The sequence below is a fragment of the Macaca nemestrina genome, chromosome 16 (genome assembly GCF_043159975.1).
Source record: "Macaca nemestrina isolate mMacNem1 chromosome 16, mMacNem.hap1, whole genome shotgun sequence".
Classification (NCBI taxonomy): domain Eukaryota; kingdom Metazoa; phylum Chordata; class Mammalia; order Primates; family Cercopithecidae; genus Macaca; species Macaca nemestrina.
Window position 1 is genome coordinate 96,168,557 of NC_092140.1, and position 26,436 is coordinate 96,194,992.

The 26,436-nt window shown below is 44.7% G+C and overlaps 1 protein-coding gene across 8 annotated transcripts in view; it reads left to right on the forward strand.

Moving 5' to 3' along the window:
• The window catches only part of LOC105485958 (katanin catalytic subunit A1 like 1), a 256,796-nt gene that overhangs the window by 108,008 nt on the left and 122,352 nt on the right, over positions 1-26,436 (forward strand). The window contains exon 11 of one of the 8 annotated variants that reach the window (XM_071081490.1): positions 21,144-25,763. The exons of the other annotated variants lie outside the window; for them this stretch is intronic. Coding sequence (XP_070937591.1) covers positions 21,144-21,300 — 157 coding nt within the window. The 3' untranslated portion in view covers positions 21,301-25,763. Of the gene's footprint in view, positions 1-21,143; positions 25,764-26,436 lie in introns of those variants that run through there. 8 annotated transcript variants of the gene reach the window in all.

Sequence of the window (26,436 nt, forward strand, 5' to 3'; positions counted from 1 at the left end):
TCCCACTGCAAGCAATATGGGTCTAGGTGTGTAGCCTGGCTCTTTGTCACTCCTTCTGGGTAATACGCCTAAGCTTGCCAGTCGTCATGAACAGGTTAGTCTGACTTTCAGTGAGCCATTTTTGACTCAGTGAATGGCTGTTTTGGTGTCTGCCAAAATTAGGTGCCCCTCTCTTTCCTGAACTAGACTATATACTCTGATACCTTTATTGCAATGTTACAGAAGTCTTAGGACACTCGTAGTGGACAGACATATTCCACTTCCCTTTTAATTCCTGAGAAATACAGTCTGAGCTGTATCTAGGCAATATCCACACTGCCTTGAGACTTTTTCCGAAAGTGGAATTCATCAGTCATCCAGGAGGCTCTGAGCCTCGTGACTGGCATGGCTTACCTAGTGGCTGTGGTAGACTTGTGCCTATGGAGGTGTTTTGCTGAGGGCTTGTGAGAGCTATTTGGCACCTTTTCCAGCAAAGTTGGGAGAGGAAGGCGGAAGAGAGGTTCTGTTCTCACCTATTTTAATACCCGAACCAAAAAATGGAAGTTGGTGGTAGCACCGAATTAGAACTCTTGCCTCATTTAGCACACTAATCATCAAATTTCTCTGTATTTTCAATAGAAGCAAAGCATAAATTTCAATAAAGAGGCAATTCAAATAGGGAATTTACAAACATTACACATTGTCTTTCGTGTTGCAGCTGTGAAACATACCTTCTAGAGAAAATCACACAGATTGTTGTGTACTTTCTTAAGAATCGCAGACTAGAGTCATGATTTGTTAGTCTCATTTGCTTTTCACAAGAAAAAGCATTACATGATGTCTGAGGGTCTCGGGTTCCATAACGGGGACTTTCCCAAGGTCTTTCATACGAAAGTTTCTGTGCAGCCCATGGGAGATTACACAGGGAGGCAGTCTGGAGACTCGCCAGGACTTATTTTAGTCTATTCTAATTGGAATCTTATATAGGCCTATTATTTACACCTATATATCAGTCCAACTTACTGAATGCCAACAAATTTGAGACACAACTCCTGCCCTCAAGGAACTTGTGTGCTGGTAGAGAAAGCCATGAAGCAGTCCTAGGATACTGTGTGTGGTTATAACAGCATGCACCTGAGAAATGGTCTGGAGGAGGAGGTGAGGTCAGCCATGTGCTGAAGCAAGCAGAGGAGTTTGCCAGGTGGCTAAGAAGGGAATATTAACCCAGGGGTGGGTGACGGTCCCCACCTTCTGGATGATTTACTATATAGTTACATTTGCCCCTTAGCGTGACTTCTTTGACAGCTGTTGATGGACAGCTCTGTGAGGACGAGAAGCACTCTTGTTGCCTCCTCCACAGGGTTTTGCAAGTTGTAGGTGCTCAAATCCCCGATGGGAAATGAGAACCTTAGCCTACAAAAAAAAAAAAAAAAATCTCCCTTCTTCACTGGAACCCTGTAAGCAAAGCAGTTCCGAAGAGCACTGATAGGAAAAACTGAATTCACTGCAGATGACGACAGAGCTGGGGTTCAAAATCAGCTCCTAAGCAGTAATCTGAAGCAAAGTCATTGTCTAGTCTGTGGACATGGTCAGGATGCATACAAAGTTAAATTGTCTTTCAGAGTTTGTAGCTTGAAGGTGCCTTATATTGATTTCTGTTGTTTTGTATTGAGACGGAAACAAAACTCTGTTGCCCAGGCTGGAGTGCAGTGGTGCTATCTCAGCTCACTGCAACCTCTGCCTCCCTGGTTCGAGCGATTCTTCCGCCTCAGCCTCCCGAGTAGCTAGGATTACAGGCACCCGCCATCACACCTGGCTGATTTTTGTATTTTTGTAGAGACGGGGTTTCACTGCATTGGCCAGGCTGGTCTTGAACTCCTGACCTTGGGTGATCTGTATGCCTTGGCCTCCCAGAGTGCTGGGGTTACAGGCATGAGCCACCACACTCGGCCGATTTCTGTTTATTGAGTCCCTGATAAAACTGCTTTGCTTGCTTTCTCAAGAGGGAGGGTGACTGCCCCACCGCAGCAGGTCCTGCAGCCATGCCGACTTTGCAAAAGCATTCCTCTCAGTGCTTTATTATTTACCTGCTGTGGATGATGATACAGCTGCCAGTCACAATATCTTTTCAGTGCTACAACATTTCCCTCCATTTTTCCAGGCCCACATCTGGTCTTAGCCCATCCTGAAGTTGTCTATGTTGTAGAATTTGTTCTACTTGTGAACTGAGCCTATTTTGAAACTCAAAAGGTGCTTCCTAATTTGCAGTTGTATATTACATTCACACATCTCAGATTGAAATTCACACAATCCGTTTTGCATTACTCAAGCTTAATAGTAATTTCTTTTGGCTATTGCCCTCAGGCTATGTAAGAAAAAAATAGATTTGAGCTTTTTATTTTGACTGTGTTCACGGACTGTAAATCTAATTAGTTTTCTGGGATTTTTTCTCTTAAAGTCGCATGCACGTTGCTCTCTGGACAAAGACTGATAAGCAGGGGCAGGTTTACCTTCTAACCATGTTCATCTTACCTGAATTGTCCTGGCACTTCACTTGGAAATACATCTTTTTTTTTTTTTTCCTGCCCTAATTTGCTGCATCCGGTTGATGTGTGTCGCCGGTAGATATGGTACCCACCTGTGAAATGGTGAGGAAAATTATGTCCAGATTAGGTAATGCTTTCAGATTCCTCTATTACAGACCATTGACTCCAGTGTTTCTCAGACTGAGCTAGAGAGTTCATTTGTTCTAGGAGAAATTTTTCAGTAACTGAGTTTTCAGACAGAGCAGCAACCACAAGAAATATGAACACAATCTGGCCCATGGGGATGACCGCTCCGAATTGAGAGTCAAGGTCACATGACTCCAGGGATAGGACCAAAGTCTGCAACCGAGAGGGATTCAGCAATTAAGGAGTGGCCTGGGTGTTCCAGATGATGAGTCCAGAGTCCTCCTTTGGCCGATTGAATTCTAACTGGAGATATGGTGAATGGGGGGCATGGCCATGACGATTGTGTCATGCCAGCCCCAAATTGCTTTGGGAAGCAGCTGGCACTACATATCTGTATAGTTGTCTATCATTGGTTCTTTTATAGTTGTGTATCCATGGTTCTTTTGAAATGGCAAAGCTGCTGCCAGGAGCTCTCATTCTAAGGGTGTGTGTCGGTCAAGCCATCTCTGTCATTCTTTGTATGTATCACATATATGTCCACTGAAGGGTGATGGGCCAGCCAGCTTCCTCTGAGTAAGACGGAGCTAATCAGATAACCCCAAGATCCCAGCAGTTTGCGGTGAGAAAGGTATTTCTTGTTCACGTACATATGCCACCTGCAGTTCTGCTATAGCTGTGATTGTGCCCTGTGCATCATCTCATTTTGAGAGCCAGGATGTCTTCAGTAGCCTCTGTTATTGTGGCACAGGGAAGAGAGCAAGAGGGCTCAGCAACATTCAGGGGCTCTAAAGACCTCTCTTCGATGTGGCATATGTCACTTCTGCTCGGGTTCCACTGACCAAGTCATACATCCAAACTTCTTGTCATCAGAACCAGGAAATGTTATTCTCTTTGCAAGGCTTCCCATGGCAGCGGGTGGAGATGTGCCGTCCTCTACCAGGGAGGGAGACTGGTTGAGAACAATAACGCTCTACTCCGGGGCATCCGGCTCCCGTGCACCTCACTGGCAGCCAGTTGCCCACCACTCTGGCTGACTGGGCTATTCAGTTTGAATTTCTGTTTTTCATTTACATTTTTTCTTATTTGGAAGTTTCAGAATTAGAAAGTCAGAAAGCTTTAGGGTTGGGACATTTAGAGATCTTATCTAGTGCTCTGACTTTTCTTTTTTTCCCTTTCCTTTTTTTTTTTTTTTTTTTGAGACGGAGCCTAGCTCTGTTGCCCAGGCTGGAGTGCAATGGCGTGATCTCTGCTCACTGCAACCTCTGCCTCCTGGGCTCAAGCGATTCTCCTGCCTCAGCCTCCCGAGTAGCTGGGATTACAGGCACCCACCACCACACCTGGCTCATTTTTGTATTCTTAGTAGAGGCGGGGCTTCACCATGTTGGCCAGGCTGGTCTCAAACTCCTGACCTCACGTGATCCACCGGCCTCAGCCTCCCAAAGTGCTGGGATTACAGGCGTGAGCCACTGCACCTGGCCTGCTCTGGCTTTTCTAGTAGGGGAACTGAGGCCTAGTGAGGTGATTGGCCCAAGATCACACAACAGGACTTCACTGCAGTACTTTCTTCATAACATCAGCTTGGGAAAATGTTAGAGAAGAGTTGCTACTTTCCTAATTGGAAAATAAAATGCTCGGTTGTTCCTGAAATCGTACCCCTTCTGGGAGAGAAATAAAACAACCTGAGTGGTCAGTTTTGGAAGGAAAACTTGCTCACCTTTTCCCTAAGTGATGGGTGTTAGGAAAGCAATCTGATTAAACTTTATTATGCATTTTGAGATTCTAGCATTTTATGTATCCTACTTTTTCATTTTGACTTCCCCAGTCTTTCCTCTCTCTGGTTGCAATTTCTAACTATCTCTGTGTACAAAATCTGTACACATAGTGGTTTTCAACCAGGGGGATTATTAGAACACCTTAGGGAGCTTTAAAAAATATACATGCTTGGCTGGGCGTGGGTGGCTCACGCCTGTAATCCCAGCACTTTGGGAGGCCGAGCTGGGTGGATCACAAGGTCAGGTGATCGAGACCATCCTGGCTAACAGGGTGAAACCCTGTCTCTACTAAAAAAAAGTACAAAAAATTACCTGGGTATGGTGGCACGCTCCTGTAGTCCCAGCTACTCTGGAGGCTGAGGCAAGAGAATCACTTGAACCCGGGAGGCAGAGGTTGCAGTGAGCCAAGATCGCGCCACCGCATTCCAGCCTGGGCAACAGAGTGAAACTCCGTCTCAAAAAAATGGCCGGGCGCAGTGGCTCACGCCTGTAATCCCAGCGCTTTGGGAGGCTGAGGTGGGTGGATCACGAGGTCAGGAGATTGAGACCATCCTGGCTAACACGGTGAAACCCCGTCTCTACTAAAAATACAAAAAAATTAGCCAGGCGTGGTGGCAGGCACCTGTAGTCCCAGCTACTCGGGAGGCTGAGGCAGGAGAATGACATGAACCCGGGAGGTGGCGCTTGCAGTGAGCTGAGATCGCGCCACTGCACTCCAGCCTGGGCGACAGAGCGAGACTCCGTCTCAAAAAAAAATTATATATACACACACGCTTAAACCCCTTTCCTTGAGATGGATTTGGTAGGTTTGGGGGCGTCGGAAGTTTTGAAGGTCTTCCTGGGTGATTTGAATGAACATACCTGGCAAAGAACTCTTGCATAGGAAAGCCTGCTTTTGTTGCTTGCCTTAATAGATGGAGGTACTTACTTTTCATGTTAGTTTCTTCATAATACTAGTATCGGCTTCCCAGGAGCTAATTCTTTAGTTTATTTTCTCTTAGATTGAACAAGTATTCTTAGATTCTGTTCTCCCTGCCCAAGTTTCTAGCTTGTAAATTCAGCCACTTCCAGGGATTGGAAACACTTGGACAAAGATACACTATAATCCTTGCAATTTCTTGGTTTAAAACAGGGAAGAGGTTATTCCTAAACCTGACCTTATACATGGCCCTAATTCCCTCCCCTGTGTCCCATCTTCCTTCTTTTCAGACCTCTCTTTACTCAAATCTACTCCAGGGATTTTTGTCTGTGTAGGGAAATTATTTCAATTTTTGTGAATGTCTCATCATTCCTATTTAATTTCCATGTAGCACTAGCATGACAGTGCATATCATTAAAATGTTTTCGATTCACTCTGCTGTACATTTTAGTTAATTCTAATGCTGAACTCTGTGTGTTGCCCTGATACTATGTCTGTCTGCCCACAAATTAAGAAAACAAAGGGGGACAGTTGTCTGCTAGCATTTTCTTTGTGTTGGACAGTTTGGCACCATGCACTAAAGCCCACGTGTAAACAAGAGCTCTGAGTTTGTTGGCATGGCCAGAGCCAGGTAGGTGGGTAGTCTCACTTCACATTTTGATTTCAAATCAATTTCCATCTTCCCAGCCTTCTACCGAAATAGAAGTATGTGTGTCTTTGGGGACAGAAGAAAGCTCTTTGGCAAGGCACTTGGTAACACCTCCAGTGATGTCTTTGTGGACAGGTAGAGAAATGCAACCTAGAAGATAGGCGGGTTCTTGACTGATTGAATGATGGCGTCAAAGGGTGTTAGTTAATGGACCTATTCTGGACTAGAAAAAAGGCTTTAATTTCATGTTATGGAGCGTTGTATTTGACCCTGTTCTCCAAGTGTTTCAATTGAAAGTGAAGATGAAGATGTCAAACTTCCAGATGACCCAAAGCTGGAAAGTATAGATTTACGTTTAGGATAAGAACTCAGTAGGATGGGAGAGAGAGCTGAAATGAGCAAAATGAAATGGGTTAGGAACAAATGTAAAATCCTACACTTGCCTGATGCATAAGATAGGGAGCCCCAGTGTACTAGCCACTACATGCTAAAGGCCGGCTCCTAAATGCGTCACTGGGAGGATTCCAGCTTCTCAGAAGTTGGTCAGGAGGATCCCAGAGGACTTGTAGGACCTTTCGAGATCTCTTGGAGGCTCTAATCATCTAAAAGGCGAACAAGAAGAACCCTGGAACACCCAGGCCCACCCAGTAACCCACACTCACAGCACTTTATGCTTTCCCTGAGTCCAGCCCTTGCCACAGGGCAGTACAGTTAGGTTACTTGTGTGCCTGTCTTGGCCCCTAAATGGAAACCTTCTCTAGGATAAGGACCACATTTTACCCCTTTCCAAGTTCTCGGGGCCATGGTGCATGCACAGGCTCCAAGCAGGGAGTCCTCATGGGCACAGATTTCTGTCTACTTCGTTTTCTTCACTGCTGGACCCACGGGACTTAGAACAACAGTTGGCATAAGTAGACTTCAATACATATTTGTTGAAAGAATGAGTGACACATACAGATGTGCTTAGTAAATCTCAGCCATTCATCCTCAGCGTGGTGTGGCGTGTTGGTGAATAAATCACTACCTGACTATTCTAAAGGCTTCAGGAACTTCATATCCTGTTTTTTTTCTTATACTTCTCAGTTCTTAGTCTGTTCCCATCTCTGATTTTAGTGTGAATTTAGTTATAAAAGCCAAAATAGGATAAAGAAAGCTGGGTGATCCTTTGTAAAGACATACTCCCGATGTAATGACCATAATCACCCATTAGCAGGAAGTTAGTGCACAGGCTGAAGCCGGATGGGTCTGGGTTCAGGTTTTGACTAGGACAGAGATTTATGACTTTGGAGAAATCTCATTTTCCTGAAGTGCTGATTTTCTCATAAATGTGGATAAAACACTGACTCCAGAGGGTAGATGTGGTATGTATAACACAAAGTATCCCCTTAATAAATGTCACTATTATTATTTCAACAAGGCATTGGCTCACATGAGAGCTGTGAGTACAGAGGAAAGAACTCTAGGAAGGACCAGGGAAAAACAAATTGAAAATTGCTGAAGGCTTGCCTTCAAGGCTTAATTCTTTTGTGTGTTAAAGCACCTGTTCCTATTAGACAAGCAGGCTCCTCAGGGGCGGGAAACAGAGGCCCTGCAGCGCTGAGGGAGCTCTGGTCTCCATGGTAACTGCACATTAGATCCTGATGCAGGCACACCTGGCATTCTCAGGTTGCTCCCGCATATGGTACCTCATACATTTCATTTCTTAAAAAACTTGCCTTGACCTCCCTGCTACCGTATACAAACTCCTTCACACACACACACACACACACACACATACACACATACACAAACACACAACACACCCTTTGTGTAATCCACGGCCACTGAAGCGATATAAGCCTGTCACAGAGATCGGAAACACAGTTCCCAAAGCCATTTAATCAAACAAAGGGCGAGAACAGTTATTCTTGCTTCAAAGTCGAGCCCGGAAGAGAAGTACCTGAAAGATGCCTTTTCTATGGGACTGACGTAGACTCTGGTGCCCGCACCCCCGGCTTGCTGATAAAGCAGCCCCATTGATAACCTACTGAAGCAGAATCACATCCTTGACCATGACTCATGACACCGTTTGAAAAAGTGGCCTCTCAAATTCTCCCTACATATAAACGGCCATTAAATCCTGTGCTTTGAACTAGTTTAAAAGGAAAAAGATTTCCTGGTAGGATTAAACAAAAAAGTACAGACAGCCTGTAGTTACCATGTTACACAACCAAAGAACTGTGCGGCTGCTTAGAGATTTCCAGCTCTGCTTCAGAAACAGATGTTTAAAAACCTCTTGTTAAAAAAATGTCAGAAATTGGGGACAAAAGTCACTGTTCCTTGAAACATATCAAATTCTCTCTCTCTTTCAATGGTCATCTTACTGATTTGGTTCCTTCACACTATATTTCCCCAAAATCCCATTTAAATTAACCGTGCATGCTGCTCCAGCATGCTTGGCTGCAACCATAGCGCCTTGTGTATGTTACGCTTCATAAGGGCCTTCAAAGACAGTGTCTCAAAAAGCCACCATTGAGAAATGTTAGGACTTAGGATCTAGAAATGTTGGCTTACTTATGGTCCTCATGATGTTTTTCTTGTAAGCACCTTGGAAAGTCTAGTGAGTAAGAAATAATAATAACCAAGTGTATTCGCCCAACATGGGAAAGTGAGCTGTGCTCTATAAAGTTTGTAGTTTATGTTTTGAAACTGGCTCAGTGTACAAGGTTCCTGGATCATTACTTAATTTTAATTTGTGGAAAAGGCATTATGTTTAAAGCAGTAAAAACTTTTTCTTCCATGTCACAGCAACCTTTGGCAAACTCACTGGCTCTTTCTCTCAGCTACTTTTCTACCCCATTTGGTTACGAGAAAGCATTGTGATTGCCTTGTAACCCCAAAGTGAACTGCAGGTCTCATGGGACATATCTGACCTCTCCTAAACATGCCAAGTATAATCAGACTTTTGATTCCAACCAAGGTGAAGTAGCCTTATTCCTCCCAGCTCCTTCCTCTTGCAACTCAAGACCCTGGACGTGACACAACAAGGAAGCATAAAAAGACCCCTAAAGGGCAGGAAAAACATGGCAGCCTTCTCAGGGCCCTCAGAACTGGAGGAGACACACAGTGGTGGGTCCCCCAGGTTTTCTTATTGCCTCCTGTGTATTCCAGACAGGGATCCAACATAAGGCTTCAACTCAGAGCTGCCAACAAAAATCCCCAAGAAAAGCCTGTGCCCCAAAAGAAATGGGTGACCTAACAGCAGAAAACCTTTCCGGCAATATCTGTCTCCCTTAAGCTAAATATCGATGGAAAAACTACATCCCCCCGATATGGTTTGGCTCTGTGTCCCCACCCAAATCTTGAATTGTACTCCCATAATTCCCATGAGTGTGGGACAGACCCGGTGGGAGATAATTGAATCAAGGGGGCAGTTTCTCCCATACTGTTCTCATGATAGTGAATAAGTCTCATGAGATCCGATGGTTTAAAAAATGGGAGTTTCCCTGCACAAGCTCTCTCTCTTTGCCTGCTGCCATCCATGTAAGATGTGACTTGTTCCTCCTTGACTTCCACCATGATTGTGAGGCCTCCCCAGCTACATGGAACCTTAAGTCCATTAAACCTTTTACTTTTGTAAATTGCCCAGTCTCGGGTATGTCTTTATCAGCAGCATGAAAAATGGACTAATACACCCCTTCGCCTGGAATTTCATCAGGGCTGAACTGGGAGCTGATGTACTGCAGCCTTCCTGCCCTGCTAGCGCTCGGATTAACCTGCTCAACAGGGCTAAGAGGATCCCTCATCTCTGACATGGTGCTGGGAGCACCTACTGGGTGCTGTCTGTGGGCTGAGTGGGTAGTTAGATTTCCATCTGCTCTGTGAAAGCAGATGGTGTGCTTATTTCCCCATTAGGATCATGTGAATGAAGTCCAGTGGCCAGCAGAGCCTCACACCTGGTATTAAAGAGGCAGAATGAAGTAGGAGGCGGGACTAGCTGCTTCTGATTTCTCTTCCCCGTCCTAGGTGTCAGTGGGGCCCAGGGGGGAAACCACCCTTGGAGGTAAGGGGCAAGGTGAGTTTATGTCCTGCCCTATTTTTGCTGGGAAGGTATCTGTGGGGTTGAGCCATAAATTTACAGATTTGAGAGACTGAGTGAAACCCAAAAGGGATAAACCAAAATGGTGTGAAACTCATACTAAGATACCTCATAATTAAACTTTAAAAGTTAAAGACAAAAATTCTTGAAGGTGCCCAGAAAGAAACAGTCATTACTTGTAGTGGAACACCAGTTCAAATGACAGTGGATTTCTCATCTGGCCAGAAGGAACTGGCCAACATTTTTTAAGTATTAAAAGAGCTGCCAACTGCAAATTCTCTATCAAGGGAAAACATCTTTCAAGAATGAAGGGGAAATAAAGACATTATCAGACAAAAACTAAGAATTTGTTGTTAGTAGACCTATCTTTTAAGAATGACTAAAGGAAGTTTTCTACATAAAGGAAATAATAACAGAAGGAGGCCTGGAACTTCAAAAAGGAAAAAGGGATATCAGAGTGGGTAAAAATAGGAGAAAATAGGCTATCCTACTTCTCATGAGTTCCTTAAATCGTATTTGATGGTTGAAGCAGAAATTTTAGCACCATCTAATGTAGTGTTCAGTGTAGGTGTAAAAAATACTTGAGACAATTATATCTAAAAAGCAGGGAAATTAAAGGGACAAGAATGGAAGTAAGGTTTCTATTCTTCAGTCGAGTGGCAAACTTCAATACCAGTAGACTGTGATAAGCTATGTGTGTATCTTGTAATATCTATAGCAACCACTAAGAAAATTGTGCAAAACAAGATACTTGAAAACACTGTAAATACAAGTCATGTGCCACATAATGATGTTTCAGTCAATGATGGATCACATCTACAATGGTGGCCCGTAACATTGTAATGGAGCTGAAAATCTTCTATTTCCTAGTAATGATGTAGTCACTGTAACATCACAGTGTGGTGCATTACTCATGTATTTGTGGTGATGCTGCTGTGAACAAACCTATTGCGCTGCCAGTCATTTAAAAAGTATAAAGAATATATATATATAAATGTAAAAATAGAAAAATCTTATAGAATAAGATTTACATCTTATTCTATATATCTTCTAGAAAGAAAATATTTTTTACTATTATACAATGGGTGTGTGTTTTAAGCTGTGATTATAAAAGTCGAAAAGTTAAAAACATTGAAGGATAAAGTTTAAAAGTTACATCAAGCTAAGGTTAATTTATTGTTGAAGAAAAAAAAATTTAAGTAAATTTAGTGCAGTCTGTGTCTAGCATTTATAAAAACTATACCAGACTACAATAGTGTACAGTAATGTCCTAGGCCTTCACATTCACTCACCACTCACTCACTGACACACACAGCAACTTTCAGTCCTACAGACCCCATTCATGGTAAGTGCCGGATACAGGTATACCATTTTTTGTCTTATATACTATATTTTTACTATACCTTTTTAATATTTGATCTGTTTAAATCCACAAATGCTTATCATTATGTTACGGTTGCCTGCGCTATTCAGTACAGCGCCATGCTGTACACGTTTGTAGCCTAGGAGCAGTAGGCTCTACCATACAGCCCAGGTGTGCAGTAGGTGTGTAGTACAGCCTACTACCTGGGATCCTTACTAAACCCTAGGTTTATATAAGGACACTTTCGATGTTCACAAAATGACGAAATTGCCTAATGTCACGTGTATCAGAATGTGTTCTCAATGTTAAGTGACACATGACTGTATGTCAGATGAAATCCTAAAAAAATAAGTAACCTATAGGAAGATAAGAGAAATGGAGGAATTAGAAATAAAAGAAACAGCAGAAAACAAATAATAAAATGGCAGATTTAAACCCTAACACATCAACAATTACCTTAGATATAAATGGTCTAAATATACCAGTTAAGAGAAATTGAGTGGATAAAGAAAGTATGATTCAACGTATGCAGTCTACAAGAAACTCATTTCAAATACAACAACGTAGGTAAAGGGCTAGAAAAAGATATACCATGCAAACATGAATTTTAAAAAAGGCAAGAGTGGCTATATTCGTATCTGATAAAGCAGACTTCAGAGCAAGTTACTAGAGACAAAGGAGGGACATTTGCTAATGCCGGCAGGCTCAAGCCGCCGGGAAGGTACCAAACAGGAACATAAAGACCAATCGCTGTCCTGGTTGGTGTCCTTCCTTCTTCATGGGACTGAAGAGCTTTTGAGAGTAAAGATCACAGTGTCTGGTCTTGCTTCTCACCCCACCTGCTCCACGACGTGCTTTAGGAATGTTGTTAACTAACTGTAGCGGAAGTCAAGTGCTCTTGCAGTCTGACTCACAGGTCTACACTCCTCTTCGGGACAGGCCCCAGGAAGCAGGGCTAGTGTGGACTGGCTCCCTCTTGAGGTGTGGTGGGGGCTTACTTTCCCAGCATACTGTCTTTGGGATTTTGCTAGAGTGTCCCTTTGGGCACCTGCGCCCTAAATGTAGGGAAAATGCCCATAAGCTACTCTGCAGTCCCTTTTGTAGGTCCTCCCAAGAAACCTTGGGGTTCTTATGCAAATAACTTTCCAGCTCTTGAGACAGATGCAGATTAGGCCCCACAGTGACCCCACGTAAGAAACCATATCCATAAACAATCCCAACTTGAAGACCCGCCGGGGTCAATCAGCGAACCATTTGATTAAGTAATGCATTGAAATGCAGCGAGGTCCCATGTCACGAGAGGAACGTAAATCTGAGGGGGACTGGCCGGGAGTAAGTGGAAACGTCTCGTGTTTGTATGATGATGATACTTGGTGGTCGGAGAGGAAATTATTTACTTGGGAAATCTCCGCAGTGGCGTTATGAGATCACCAGTATGTTGTTGATGGTTTCTGTGCTCTTGCTTTGTAGTTTAGCATTTGCTGTGTACCTACAATTTACAGGACATGATGTGGTGGCAGGTTTGGCTGGTGAGCCTAGTAAGGTGGGCCAGCGGGTGAGGCCAGAGCAAGCGGGGCGGTGGCCTCAGAGGGGAGGTTTGCCCCCAGGCCTTTTAGGGAGAAGGGCTGCATCCTGGCCTTCCGGACCAGAGAACTCAGAGATCCAGCCCAAACATTCCTGACCACATCCTCCTACTGAGTCCGTCCTTGTTCAGGTTTCTATGGTGGCACCTTTTCTTTTTTTCTTTTTTTTTTTTTTTTTTTGAGACTGAGTCTCGCTCTCTCGCCCAGGCTGTAGTGCAGTGGTGAGATCTTGGCTCACTGCAACCCCGCCTCCTGGGTTCAAGCGATTCTCCTGCCTCGCTCTCCCGAGTAGCTGGGACTACAGGCGCACACCACCATGCCTAGCTAATTTTTTTGTATTTTCAGTAGAGACGGGCTTTCATCGCGTTAGCCAGGATGGTCTCGATCTCCTGACCTCATGATCCGCCTGCCTTGGCCTCCCAAAGTGCTGGGATTACAGGCGTGAGACACCACGCCCGGCCACTATGGCGGCATCTTTACTGTAGTGCCCAGACTTCAAACTTCTGCTGTCCGTGATCCCTCTAGCCCAGGCCTCCTCCTCACACCAGCCTGAACCCATGGGCTCAGGCAGCAGCATCAACCCCACACCATGCCTCTCTGCATAGGGGCTTGCCTCTCCTTCCTCATCCATTTCGCTGGCTTCTGCGTTTGTCCAGCACCTCACCTTTGGGATTCATCTAGTGGGCCTCTCTAGTTTTGAGCCTTGACATTCGCATGGGCCCATCTGTACCAGCCCCTGGCTGCTCCTGGTCATCGCCCACCCTGGCAATAGCCTCTTTGACCTGAGCCCCCACTGGATGCTCCAGCACCTCCTCCCTTCATTTATTCCCCTCATCCATCCTCACCCATGAATAGTCACTGCAAGAATCCGCTTAGCATTTCCGTGACCCTACCTTGGCAGAGGCCACCATCCTTTGCATCCTGTACACTTCACTATGTGCATAGCCTTCGTGCTAAAGGGCAGGATGGCACTTTGGTTAACAGGGGGCTCTGCAGCCCAGCTGCTGCCCAGTTCAAATCCTGGCTTCACCAGTCCCTAGCTGTGTGACCCTGGGCAAGTTAGTGAGCCTTTCTCTGCCTCTGAGGTCCTTATCTATAAAATCTAGATCATAATTGTAGCTCCCCTACAAGGCTACTGGGAAGAGTAATGAATTAATCTATATAAAGTAGTTAGAACAGGGCCTCACACACAATAAGTGGTAGGTGTTTACTGTTTTGCAAAGTTAATCTTTAAGAGGTAAGCCAGCTTGTAAAAGCTCACCTCTGTCCCCTGTAGGAATACGCCGTTGAACCATGCTTAGCATGCTTTGGCCACCCAGCCTGAACACGAAGGCTAACATCAAAACCAGGTTGAATAGAGGTGAAGGGAATTCCGGATGCTTTTCTGTCTAATTTTTGAAGAGTGATGTCTTCCCTGAAAGAGTTAAAGTTAATATTAGCTCCTGAAGCAGATGGCTCTTGAAGAGCAACCAATGGAAGAAATGCCTTCAAAGACTGGGTGCCGTTTTCTCAAATTCTCAATCTCCTTTGTCAACCAACTGGGGAATCTTCACTCCAGAGCTCTTCCGAGTGGGTCTTTCTACAGCTGGCTCGTCGCCACAGCACGGGGCTCCTTGTCTCTCAGGGTTGAGCTGTTGCCTCTCATTCTTAGCCACAGGTGGCCTCTCCACCCTGCTAAGGATGTTTGTGTTCCTTGCAGGAAAGACCTTAATTTATTTTGCAATATTATTGTGCTTCCATTTAGTTTCCTTTCTCCAGCAGAAGAGGGAAGAAAGAAGTGCTTCAAAGCTGCATGTCACCACTGAGAACAGACAAATTCCTGAGACAGGCCCGAAAGTCACAGCCGGTGGCCTCATCACCTGGAGAGCCTGGCCTCTCTGACTGCCAGCCCACATGTGTGCGCCCACCCGTGCCCATACACTGGCCTTTGATCATCCACACTCGGCAGGACCACACAACCCACCTTCCTAACACTGCTGTGCCAGGTGCTGCCTACTGCATCTGGGGCTAGTGGCTCAGGCTTTGGCCCGGGACTGTTTCTTGTGATGATGGAAGGACCTGGCTCTTTTTCTCTAATTGTCCTGGCCTCACAGCAGGAATCTCAGCGGACTGTGTCCCACAGCTAGGATCATTATGGAGTGATGGTGACTAGGACAGAAAGGCTTGGAAGAGGGAGGGGTCAGTGCTTGCAGCGGGGTAGGAGTGGTGGGGGATGGGAGTCGGGGGGAGGATCCAAAAAGGCTTCCCCAGAAAGATGAGTGGGCGTTCACCAGCAGACTGCAGGGGAAGGGCGTGGAGAATTGCAGGTAGAGGAAGCACCTAGAGCAAAGATGCGACAGCACAGGGCTACGCACAGGGGGAAGGGTGCAGTGAGGGGTGAGCAGACAAGGGGTACCCTGCGCGCTGGGGGTGACTCTGGATGGCACCCTGACCCTAAAGTGCAGAGCTGCACTAAACATCATTCACTGTGGCTGGTCCAATAGGCCAGGTTTTGCCTGCAAAGGAACCAGAAGCCTCCTGTGACAGACCCGGCGTGTGCTGGAACAAGGCCATCTTTCGGGTCCGGGAGGAGATTGGCTAGCATTGCTAGGCAGGCAAGCTCTGAACAGAGAAGGCAGCTGGAGGAGGCTCAGAGGAAAGCCTCGGCCTGAGAACAGGCAGGCCTTCTGGGGGGAAGTGTGCCATCGACTCAGGACTTTAGGATGAGCCAGGCCAAGTGAAGCTAAGTTTACCCTCCCTCAAGGCAGGAATTTCCAAGAACCATCCTGGACAGGTCCTCTGTAGTGTTTAATTACCCATTATAATCAATTAGCTAGTTAGACATTGATATTTAATTAATTAAGCATTTATTAAATGGCATCTATATGCCAGGCATTGCACATCCCATAGGGGATTAAAGAAGTTGTAAAACATGGTCCCTGTTCCCCAGGAGCTCAAGGCTGGGGAGATGGATCCATACACAAGTGCTACCAGTACCATGTGATCTGTGCTGGAGCCACAGCTGTGGCCACAGAGAAAGGCTGACACTCTCTTTGCTGGCAAGAAGCTGGGGCTGGGAAGGGGATAAGAGATGCTTCTGAGAAAGAGTGTCATGGAGCTGAGTCTTGGAGGATTCGTGGCAATTTAATCAGTGGACAGGGTGTGAAACAACCTTCAAGTCAGCCACAACAGCATTGTCAGAGGCATGAAGTTATGCAAACCATAGTGTGTGGGGGGAGCACCTAGTAGAGGCTGGTTAATTCAAGCATGTCACATCACTCCCCACCTCCCAAACCCATGGCCGATGAGCCGACCAACCACAGCAATCTCTCCTCTTCCTCCTCTGCAAAGGGTTCCAGGCAGGTATAACAAATCTATAGCATCAGTGCTCTTGGCCATCCTGGGATTCGGATTTTTGTGTTGCTAGATTAGGAGGTATTAGAGAAGAATGGCAGGAGATGATATTGGGAGAGTCGTCTGGGGCCAGTGCATACCGAGCCTGTGTCATTCGGAACTCCATCCTTCTGCTGGTCACAGCCCCACCCCCCTGCCCCTCAGCTGCTGGGTTGCACAACCTTCAGTCTCCCCAGGATTGTCTCACTGCTCCTTGTCTGTCTTCAGATCCGTGCCTGCTTCTCTTGTACATCTGCAGTTTCTCCAGCATTGATTTTTGTGGGGAACATTCAGGCTGTTGTCAATAGACACCAGCTCTCTTCTTTGGAAACCACAGGCCTGAGCCTCTTGGTATTATATATGACATGAAAAGCAAGTACTCTAAGGCAGAATTATTTTACCATGAACTATTGCCACACTCAGCTTCATTTATTTAAGAAAATGTTTGCAATATTGAAACTCTGGAAACTTATTAATCAACCACTGGTCTTTGATTCCCTACATAAAAGCTTCCCCCAGAATGGCCTACACAAGGGTGTGTCATCCACCTCTGGAGAATGTATAAAGAACCACCTCAAGGCACAGAAAGGCAAAAACTGCCCCTGAGAGGGCAAATCTCAACTCCAAGTGTCATAACACTAGATAATGTAATAGTCCTATCCTTCTAAACTTCTGGTTTGATAATATTAGAAAAATGGATGTTCTTTTCAGATGAGCATATGTTCTGCAGTGCCAAGTGACTTGTGATGACATGATCTTCTTCTCATGTGCCAGTAACCTTCTCAGGAGGCAAGAAAACCTGCTGTCCAGTTATAATCAGAAAGTGCTGCTTAATATTCATACCCAGTATACATTTTGCTAAATGCTACTGGTTTTGGCAACTCTCTTCAGCATCCAGGTGGACTGTTTAAATTCCAGTAAGCGGGTTAACTTTTCTGAAGGTGTATTTGATGACCAACCCATTTTAGCAGGTCGCATGATGTGGCCATTCAAAAGCACACATTTTAGAAACCATGTTCCAGCTCTCTTAGGCCTTGTCTTGTCTCTACAGGGGAAGCCCTGGGGTTTCAGCCGTGCACTTCAGCACTTGGACATATTCAGGAAGTCATTTCCTGAGAAAAGTCTTGGTCCTGCGTCCATGTCCTCCTCTAATCCACCCTGGGTGGAGATGAGATGATCTTTCATCCAGTAATTGATTGAATTATATCAATATGTAATTGGCTCTTCAGATTTCACAAGAAATTTGTAATTTTGCCTCTTACAATCATTGCCAGCAAAGCTTTGGGCCTTCTTTTCAGTCAGTCTCCCAGAATACCCGTCTGTCAAGCAAGTCACCTGTTGTTGTTATACTTTTTCTAAGTCCTGTGTTGGATGAATAAACACAGCCATGAGGAAGATGAGTTTCAATAAAAAGCCAAAGGGCCTGCTAACCTTCCTTTCCTCTAAGTGGCTCTTGGAGATGAGGGGGCATACCCTTCCCCAGCATTGGAGTCTGGGGCAGGTGGGCTTGGAAAAGGAATATTTCAATTTATATCATTTCATTTTCGCAAAGTGAAAAATGACCTATCATTTTTAAAAATAAAAACCGCAGAATGTGAAGCTCTATGGATTCTTCTGGCAGATAGAGGTAATGGAATGGCAAAGCTCATCCTTTGTGCATCCCCCATGAGTGGGCTGAGCTTCTTATGGTTATCAAAACATAGGGCGCAAGTTTAAAGGATGGCGTGAGATGGCTCCAGACTCCCTAATTAAACTCTACTCCAGAATGGGGAGACCAGGCAACATGCGAATAACAGTGGAAACGTCTTTCTAGCTGGGCCGCATTAGTACCAAATAGTAAAGGAATAAAGCTTGGTGTGACTCACCATTCAGAAAGCTGTACTGGAGAGCATCAAGGAAGATGGTAGCAGAAGTTCAGAGGGAGGTGCAGCAAGGAAATTGCCAAAGCCAGACACCAGGGAGGGAGATGTGACTGGAAATCCAGTGGGCACAGCTGGGCTTTCCTTGGCATGCAGTAGATACCACCAAGGCATTAGTGCTCAGCTCACATTCTCCTCATTCATTGGGTCACCCTTATGTGTAGTGTGTGGACATCTAACATCATGCCAACTTGATCACCAGAAAGCTACCTACCCAGGCTATACTGTGTTGGTTCCCCAGGGAAATCCCATTAAAGACCTATAAATCCATGGTACCCTTGACTTTGAAAGAGGATCCATGTAAGAAACATCATATAAAATCACTATTATATAAAGACCTATATATGACTGGTTCCTTTCAAAATGGAGGCCTTATAAATTGATGAACTTCCTTTTATTACATATTGAAAGCTGTACAACTTGTGTGTTTCTTGTTTTGCCTTAGCTCTTAGTTAGATTTTTTGCGCTCAGTCATAAAAGGTATATTGGCTTAGGTTTTTAGATACAACTCTCTGCCAATTTTTATTGCTTTGTAGTTGGTCTTAAAAAAAAAACTTTAAAAATCGATTTTTATTTTTTATAACTTTTCATTTTCTTTGCCTGTGTCCTTTTTTGGATATAGGTGGCATACCATATAAACAGTTCTCTAGAAATAATTTCACACAGTGGTTTCTATTACAAACTGTCTTATCTAAAGGTATCCTTTTCTTTAAATGTGAGATTTCCACACATTTAAGAAGATTTAAAAATAGCTCTATATGCAGGTTTTATTACACACACACACACACACACACACACACGTAGCCACAGTCTTAAAAATCTACAAAGATAGGATGCTATAAGCAATATTTTAAAGAAAAGCTACCTTAGCACTTGGATATTCCTTTTAAAAAGACCATTGAAATTCATATTGTTCAGTTCCTTATCTTTGTACCTTAATTGTAAACAAGAACAAATTCACAGCAATCAGCACTGTGTAGTGGGCATCTGCTCTGCTCCAGGTACTGTGCTGATGCTCACCCATGTTATTGTTAATCCCCACTCACAACCTTGTGTAAAAGGAATTATTTAACTTATTTCATAGATTAAAAAACTGAGGCTCACAAAGCCTGGACACCGTGACTAAGCTCACACAATTAGTCCAATAACCTAATAATAATGTTTTAAATAACTATATCAGACCTAATCTATCAGAGTCCTTTGAGGCCGTGGTTGTAACCACCTAGTACCCCATTTTTCTTTTCTTTTCTTTTTTTTTTTTGAGACAGAGTTTCACTCTTGTTGCCCAGGCTGGAGTGCAATGGCACGATCTCAGCTGACCGCAACCTCCTCCTCCCAAATTCAAGTGATTCTTCTGCCTCAGCCTCCCGAGTAGCTGGGATTAGAGGCATGCGCCACCACACCTGGATGATTTTATATTTTTTAGTAGAGATGGGGTTTCTCCATGTTGGTCAGGCTGGTCTGAAACTCCCCACCTCAGGTGATCCGCCCGCCTCGGCCTCTCCAAGTGCTGGGATTACAGGCGTGAGCCACTTCTTCCGGCTAGTACCCCCATTTTTCTAAGAGATACTTTAATTTTTTCCTCTCTTCTTTTCTTTTTCCTGCTTTTCCACACTTCCTACTTAGCCCTTTACAAATGTAATCATAGCCTTTTACCTCCTCTTCACCAGACGCTCTCTACAGGGCAGGTTCATCTAACTGTTCTCAGAAGCTCCAGAGCAGAACTCTACCCACCAGGAGGTTGCCTGAAGAGATAACAGCCCATTTTCAACCCAAAGTTACACACTAGAGTCTTTGACCACTTTTACAACCCATTTTTTCCCAGGAAGACGCCAGCTCAACTGGCCAGTAGATAAGGCACTGAAGGGAGTACACAGACACCCCCCACATCCCACTCACCTGCTCACTTCCACCACTGTGTAGTGCCCCACTTTAAAATTGCCCATTTTCTTTTTTGTTTTCACTCTGTTGTCCAGGGTGGAGTGCAATGGCACGATCGCGGCTCACTGCAACCTCCGCCTCCCAGGTTCAAGTGATTCTCATGCCTCAGCCTCCAGAGTAACTGGGATTAGAGGTGCCTGCCACCATGCTTGGCTATTTTTTGTTTTTAGAAGGGTCGGGGTTTCCCCATGTTGGCCAGGCTGGTCTAGAACTCCTGACCCAGGTGATCCAACCACCTCAGCCTCCCAGAGTGCTGGGATTACAGGTGTGAGCCACTGCGCCCAGCCAAAATTGCCCACTTTCTGCTCCAAAAGTGAAGTGGTACCCATAAGGCAGGAAGCCTGTACTTCTTCCCCTAAGCTAGCTTTGGAATAAGAAGTCACTTGCTTTCTACCAGAAAGAAAGTGCTCTTCTTAATTGGGCTTAGAAGAACCTGCAATTCAGTGACATGGTGATTAGCAGAATGCCTGTTGACCTAGTAAGCAAGTAACCTTTGCAAGCATTTATAGGTTTGTGGGGTGTGTGTGCACGTGTGTGTGGGGGATAACTTTGGACCATCTTGTTACTGGCCCATGGTCGGTAGTTCTATTTCAAACCCTGCTTTTCTGTCTGCTCTCTTGGAGTTCCTAATAAGGTGCTGGGAGCACAGACTCTTCTGCTTGGCAGATTCTCGTTTCCTCTCACCCCACCCATTCTGTACTTCAACACTGCAGTTTCCAACAGTAGGATGCCTGGGTTTTGGATGACATTAATGAGTTAAGAACAGCAGATTTATAAACATGTGAGTTTCTTATTAGGCTAAAAGTCATTTGGTTTTCATTTTTTGTTAACTCTGTGTTTAATCATCCTAAAACCAAATTGTCTTTTTCAACCCAAATAAATGATTTCCTTCTTAGATCCAAGAGCTTTCAAGCTTTGAAGATAAAAGGACAGGCTGTTTCACAGCTCAAAACTTTCCATGACATGTTGCTGAGACAGGAAGCGAATTTGCAATCCCGGGCGCATTCTAAGAGGTTCATTCTAGAGAGAGGGTATCTGATTCAAAAGCAGTGACCCTTGCTTCGTAAACTGTGAAGGACACCCAACTGCTCCGTAGTCCCCAGAGTCAGAAGTGAGCATGCAATGGCGCTGCACTGACACCAACACCCCCGCTCCGCAGATTCGGTGGAGAAGGCACTGAGAAGCCAGACTATGCCTAGCCGCGGTGACGTCCTAAAGGGAAGGGTAGCATCCGCTTGGAAAATGGAACACGCATGTTTGTCAACAACACTAAAAATTAAAGGCCTCACACAGAAAAACTGGGTTAAAATACAAACTTCAATGTATTATTGTTTTATCTTCTCAAGGAGAACTGAGAAGTAACGATCCACACATTTGTCATGCTCAACAGAGCCTTAAGGGAAGTTAACACAGAACATTCAACACCATCTATTAAAGAATCACATTTCACAATAGTGAGTAAAAGGAAAAAACATTAGCAAACAAAGGAGGCCATTCTTCCCCACCCCCCAGTTTATTTTCATGCTCAAACTAAGCTATTAGTTACAAAAGGGAAAGAAAGACAAAGTTAAAAGTTTTTTAAATTGAGGATATAATAGAATTGTTTTTTCTTGTGAAATACTGTTTTAAGTCCCTTTATTCAGCATGCCACCTTACAGTGATGCAATGCAGAGGATGCTAACACTACACGCCTTCTCAGTTGTCAGGCAGGAGCCCTGCGAGTCTTTTAGCGCTGTAAGACTACAGGGCCAGGTTTAGACAATATTTCAACTTTGAAACAGTTACTAGACACAAGCAAAAATGTGCCAATTCCCAGTTGAACCATTTTTTTTAAAATTGTCACTTGGGCCCCATCTATGAACGTCCGTCAGGAAACAGGCCTGTGAAGAAACCACCTGTAGCCTGTGGGTGAAAGAGGACAGAGGGCATCGCGACTGTCATTCAGCCTCCAAATGGAAACCTATAGATATGACACATGAAAGTGTCTTGACTCAGACAGCTTCACTCTGGTGACTTCCACTGGCCACTGGACTTTTCCCCTCAATGGACATTTACGAAGTATCTAGTGTGGCGGAAGACTGTCTTAAGCGACTGTCGGGTACGTGGAAAGGGAAGACCAATTCCACTCCTTTAGTGTTTGTAAGAGACTCGTGTTGCACTTAAATACATAATGACCCTTACATTAGCATAATTAATATCACTCTTGTCACTTGCTAGAAATGCATATATGTAGCTATTGAAGCCTTAAGCAGCTCACAGCTATTTTAAAGGCACAGCCAGGTGGTTGCCGTGCAGGTGTGCCTAGCAGCAAAGGGTGAGTTTGCTGGAGTCAGACCCCTGGGTTCGTGTCCCAGCTTCGCTGCCACCTTGCCACTGCAGGACCAGGGCAAGTTATTTGCCCTTATATTCCTCCCACTGGCTGCTTTCTTGTTAGGGCCAAGCTGCCTGGAGTCTGTACTGCTGGGCCCCCTGCCCCTACTCTCTAACCACCACCTATGGACTCCTGCCTGCTTCGTCTTCGTCAAACACCTCTTGGCACGCACATCACTTTCTCCTTGGCCCAAAAGTATTTAATGGCCCCCATATTGAAAAGTTAAATTCATTAGCAGGTTTCAATTAATTAAACAGGCAAAAAATAAAACTCACTAGCAAAGTATTTAAAACCCTCCCAAATGCGTATCTCCTTTGTCTCTTCCCTGCCCCTTCTCATTACACTCCAACACACTGTGTTCTTTCTGACCTCCAGGCCTCTCCCAGTTTCTCCTCTCCCTAAAGTCGTGCCTTCCTGGAGCTCCTTGGCCACTCTGAGCACAGCCCCTGCACCTTAGAGCAGTGACTGCTGGCCTCGCTTCCTTGACTTTGATTTGAGTTTTCCTGGAAGCGACGTTGCCTTTTTCTACTTTCCAGCCCATTTCTCCTCACTGGATGCCTGAGCTCCTTAGGGACCAGGCCGGTGCCTCCTGCCTCCCATCCCTCCAGCCTCGCCTCCTGGCATCTCCAGCACCACACAGCACCATGGCCTCAGGCAAGGCTGCTGCTGGTGGGCTGTGTCCCAAGAGGTGACCAGGGCACTCACAGAGAACGCAGCTCGTGTACTCAGACAGGCACGGACCGGCCGTGTCTATTTTACTCTATGAGCCCGTCTGAACCTAGAAATGCTCTTTTCTTTATTTTAGTTTGAGAAAGATTCATTTTGTGGTGAATGCTGTCTCTACAGAGGGAGAGTCCTTGTTGGGACTAGGATAAAATTGTCAAAATTAGCCCCAGAAACAGCAGTAATTTGGGAATGCCTTACCTTATCCTGAGGTCGTTTATTCAGCAAAGGTTGATGTGCCTTGCTAGTGAGAAGCACCCTGCAAGCTATTGAAATCCCCGTTCCTGTCTGCCAGGACTGGGAAGAGAGGCAGATAAATGCATGGGCATATTTTTTTTCCAGAGTCAGAAGTGCTGCAGGAGCACAGGCGCATGGTATGGTGCCCTCAGGAGAGACACCTCACACAGTCAGGAGGGGTGCAGGGGAATTTCCTGCGGAGGGGCTGTCTCAAAAGGTGGAGGGGAATCAGTAAGAGACGGGGAGGCAGAGAGGCTATACCAGGCAGAAGGGCCAGCGGGTGTGAAGGCCAGGAGGTGAGAAGAGAGCACGGTGCACTCTTACAAACAACAGAGGAAGTTTAGAGCGCCACACGCACGAGGACGGGGTAGGTGGTGCAGGGGCCGGATTCTAAAAAACTGGCAGTGCTGTGTTGAGGATTTAGACTTAGAATAGAGTGTGTTGACAGGCAGCCTCTGAGGCAGCTTCTGGGAAGTGTTCCCTCCTCTTCTATTTTTCGGAAGAATCTGTGAAGGATTGAGGTTAATTCTTCATTAAATGTTTGGTAGAATTCATCAGTGAAGCCATCTGGTCATGGGCTTTTATTTCGTGGGACATTTTTTGATGACTAATTCAACATCTTTCTTGTTATAGGTGTATTCCGATTCTTCTCTTTCTGAGTTTCAGTAGTTTGTTTCTATAAATGTGTCCGTTTCATCTAGGTTATCTAATTTGTTGGCATATAACTGCTTGTAGTATTTCCTTCAAACTCTAGTTTTGCAAGTAATGCCCTGTCTCCATACCAGATTTTAGTAACTTGAGTCTTCTCTCTTTTTGTCTTGGTCAGTTGAGTTAAATGTTTTGTGATTTTGGTGATCTTTTGGTTTTATCGATTTTTCTCTATTTAAAAAATTCTCCATTTTATTTGTTTTCTTTCTAATCTTTATTATTTTCTTCCTGCTGCGTATTTTTGGGTTTAGTTTGTTTTTCTTTTTCTAATTTCTGAGGATGGAATGTTAGATTGTTGATATGAGACTTTTCTTTTTTTCTTAAAAATACGTGTTTACAGCTACAAAATTCCCTATAAGCACTGCTTTAGTGCATCCTTCATTGTTGCTATGTTGTGTTTTCATTTTCGTTAATCTCAAAGTATTTTTAAATTTATTATGGGAATTGGCTCACACGACGATAGAGGCCAAGAAGTTCCCTGGTAGGCTCTCTGGAAGTCAGATTCTGTTTCATCCCCTGAGCCTGTTGTTGTTGCTGTTTGTTATTATTTTACTTAGTGATATTTCTAAATATCTTCTGTAAAGTCTATATTCTTGATCATGTTTAGTCACTGAGCTCTCTGCTCAGTGAGCTCAGAGGTCAGTTAATGAATGGACAGAGGTTTCCTTGAACGCCAGTGACCAGCAAATCTCCCAGTCCTTGGAAAGCTGCTCTGTGTGCATGTTGGGCACTCCTTCAACACTCAGCCAGGCAGCTGAAACTGTGCCTCAGCTTTCACTTTCTGGTTCTACAGAGCCCCAAGATCGGCCAGAATTGAGCTCTTTGGGCCTTCGCAGGTATTTTCTGAGCATGTGCACAGCCCTGGACACATGCAGAGTCCGACACATGCCCGTGACCTTCTAGGTGCCCAGAAAGTGGGTGAAGCTTGTCTGAGACCCCATGGAGAGCTCATTCCCCAGATTTTCCTTTTATGGTTTGTGATCAGCTTATTGTCTGCCCAACCATTACCCACAGCCTTAGCCAGCCACGAAGCACCCAGCCAGAAAGTTAAACAACAGTCTCTAATGTTTTTATTTTATTTCTTTACAAACACCCCTGGAGAAAAGCCTTTTGCACTAGGTGAGCTCTAAGTCAGGCCAAATAAAGATGACTTTATAAATGGGGTCTTCCAGGGAACTGCTAGAGAGGCTAAATAATGACGATTCCATGGGAATAAGGCTTTAAAGGACCCCTGACTCCATTTTTCTCTCTTTGATGGCTATCAGGCTGCTGTCCTTTATTGTGATTGCTAGTTTTCTAGGGAACCACCACGTGGGAGATAGGGAGATAGGAATAGGGCACGTTGAAACATCACAATGTTTGCTGTTCATACCAAGACTCAGCCATTTTAATTAAATAAAAGCTTCCCAGATTATTCCAAGCCTTTGGTGGTTAACTTTCAGAGTTCTAGAAAAGTTGATTTTGACAATTTTTGCCAGTTTTCTTGTTTTTTTTTTTTTTTTTTTTTGGAGGAGAGAATTTTTTGATTGTCAGTTATTAATTGGTCAGTTATTAGTCCATCTGGATGCTCTGTTATCAATCAGTTTTATGTTCAGAGGATCTCTCTGGTCCTAGTGTGTGGAAGACACCGGGGTTTGAGGAAGGCTGGAGTGAGAGGGATGAGTTGGGAGTTTTGTGGTCAACAGGCAACAGATGATGGAAACATGCACTGAGGCGGTAGCAGCGGAGACACCACCCAAACAGTTCAGATGTGCCAGATGATTACAGCTTGCCAGGTTCTGTGTTCAGTGCTTTGCTTCCTCTTTTGTACATCATTGTACCTATTTTAACAATGATAAAAGTATTAATACCTTGCCCAAGGTCACACAGCTAAAATGGGGTTAGAGCAGATTTTGGAATCTATCTGTGTGACTTTAAAATCCATGTTTATAATCACTACCCTGTATTTCTAGATGCAGGCTTAATGACTATAGTAAAAAACATTATTCATTTGACAAACATTGATGACCTTGCAGGTACTATTCTGGGGGCTGGGGATAGAACACTGAACAATATAGAAAAAACTGGCCAGTTGTGTTAGCTCACTCCTATAATTCCAGCACTTTGGGAGGCCGAGGCAGGTGGATCATTTGAGGTCAGGAGTTTGAGAC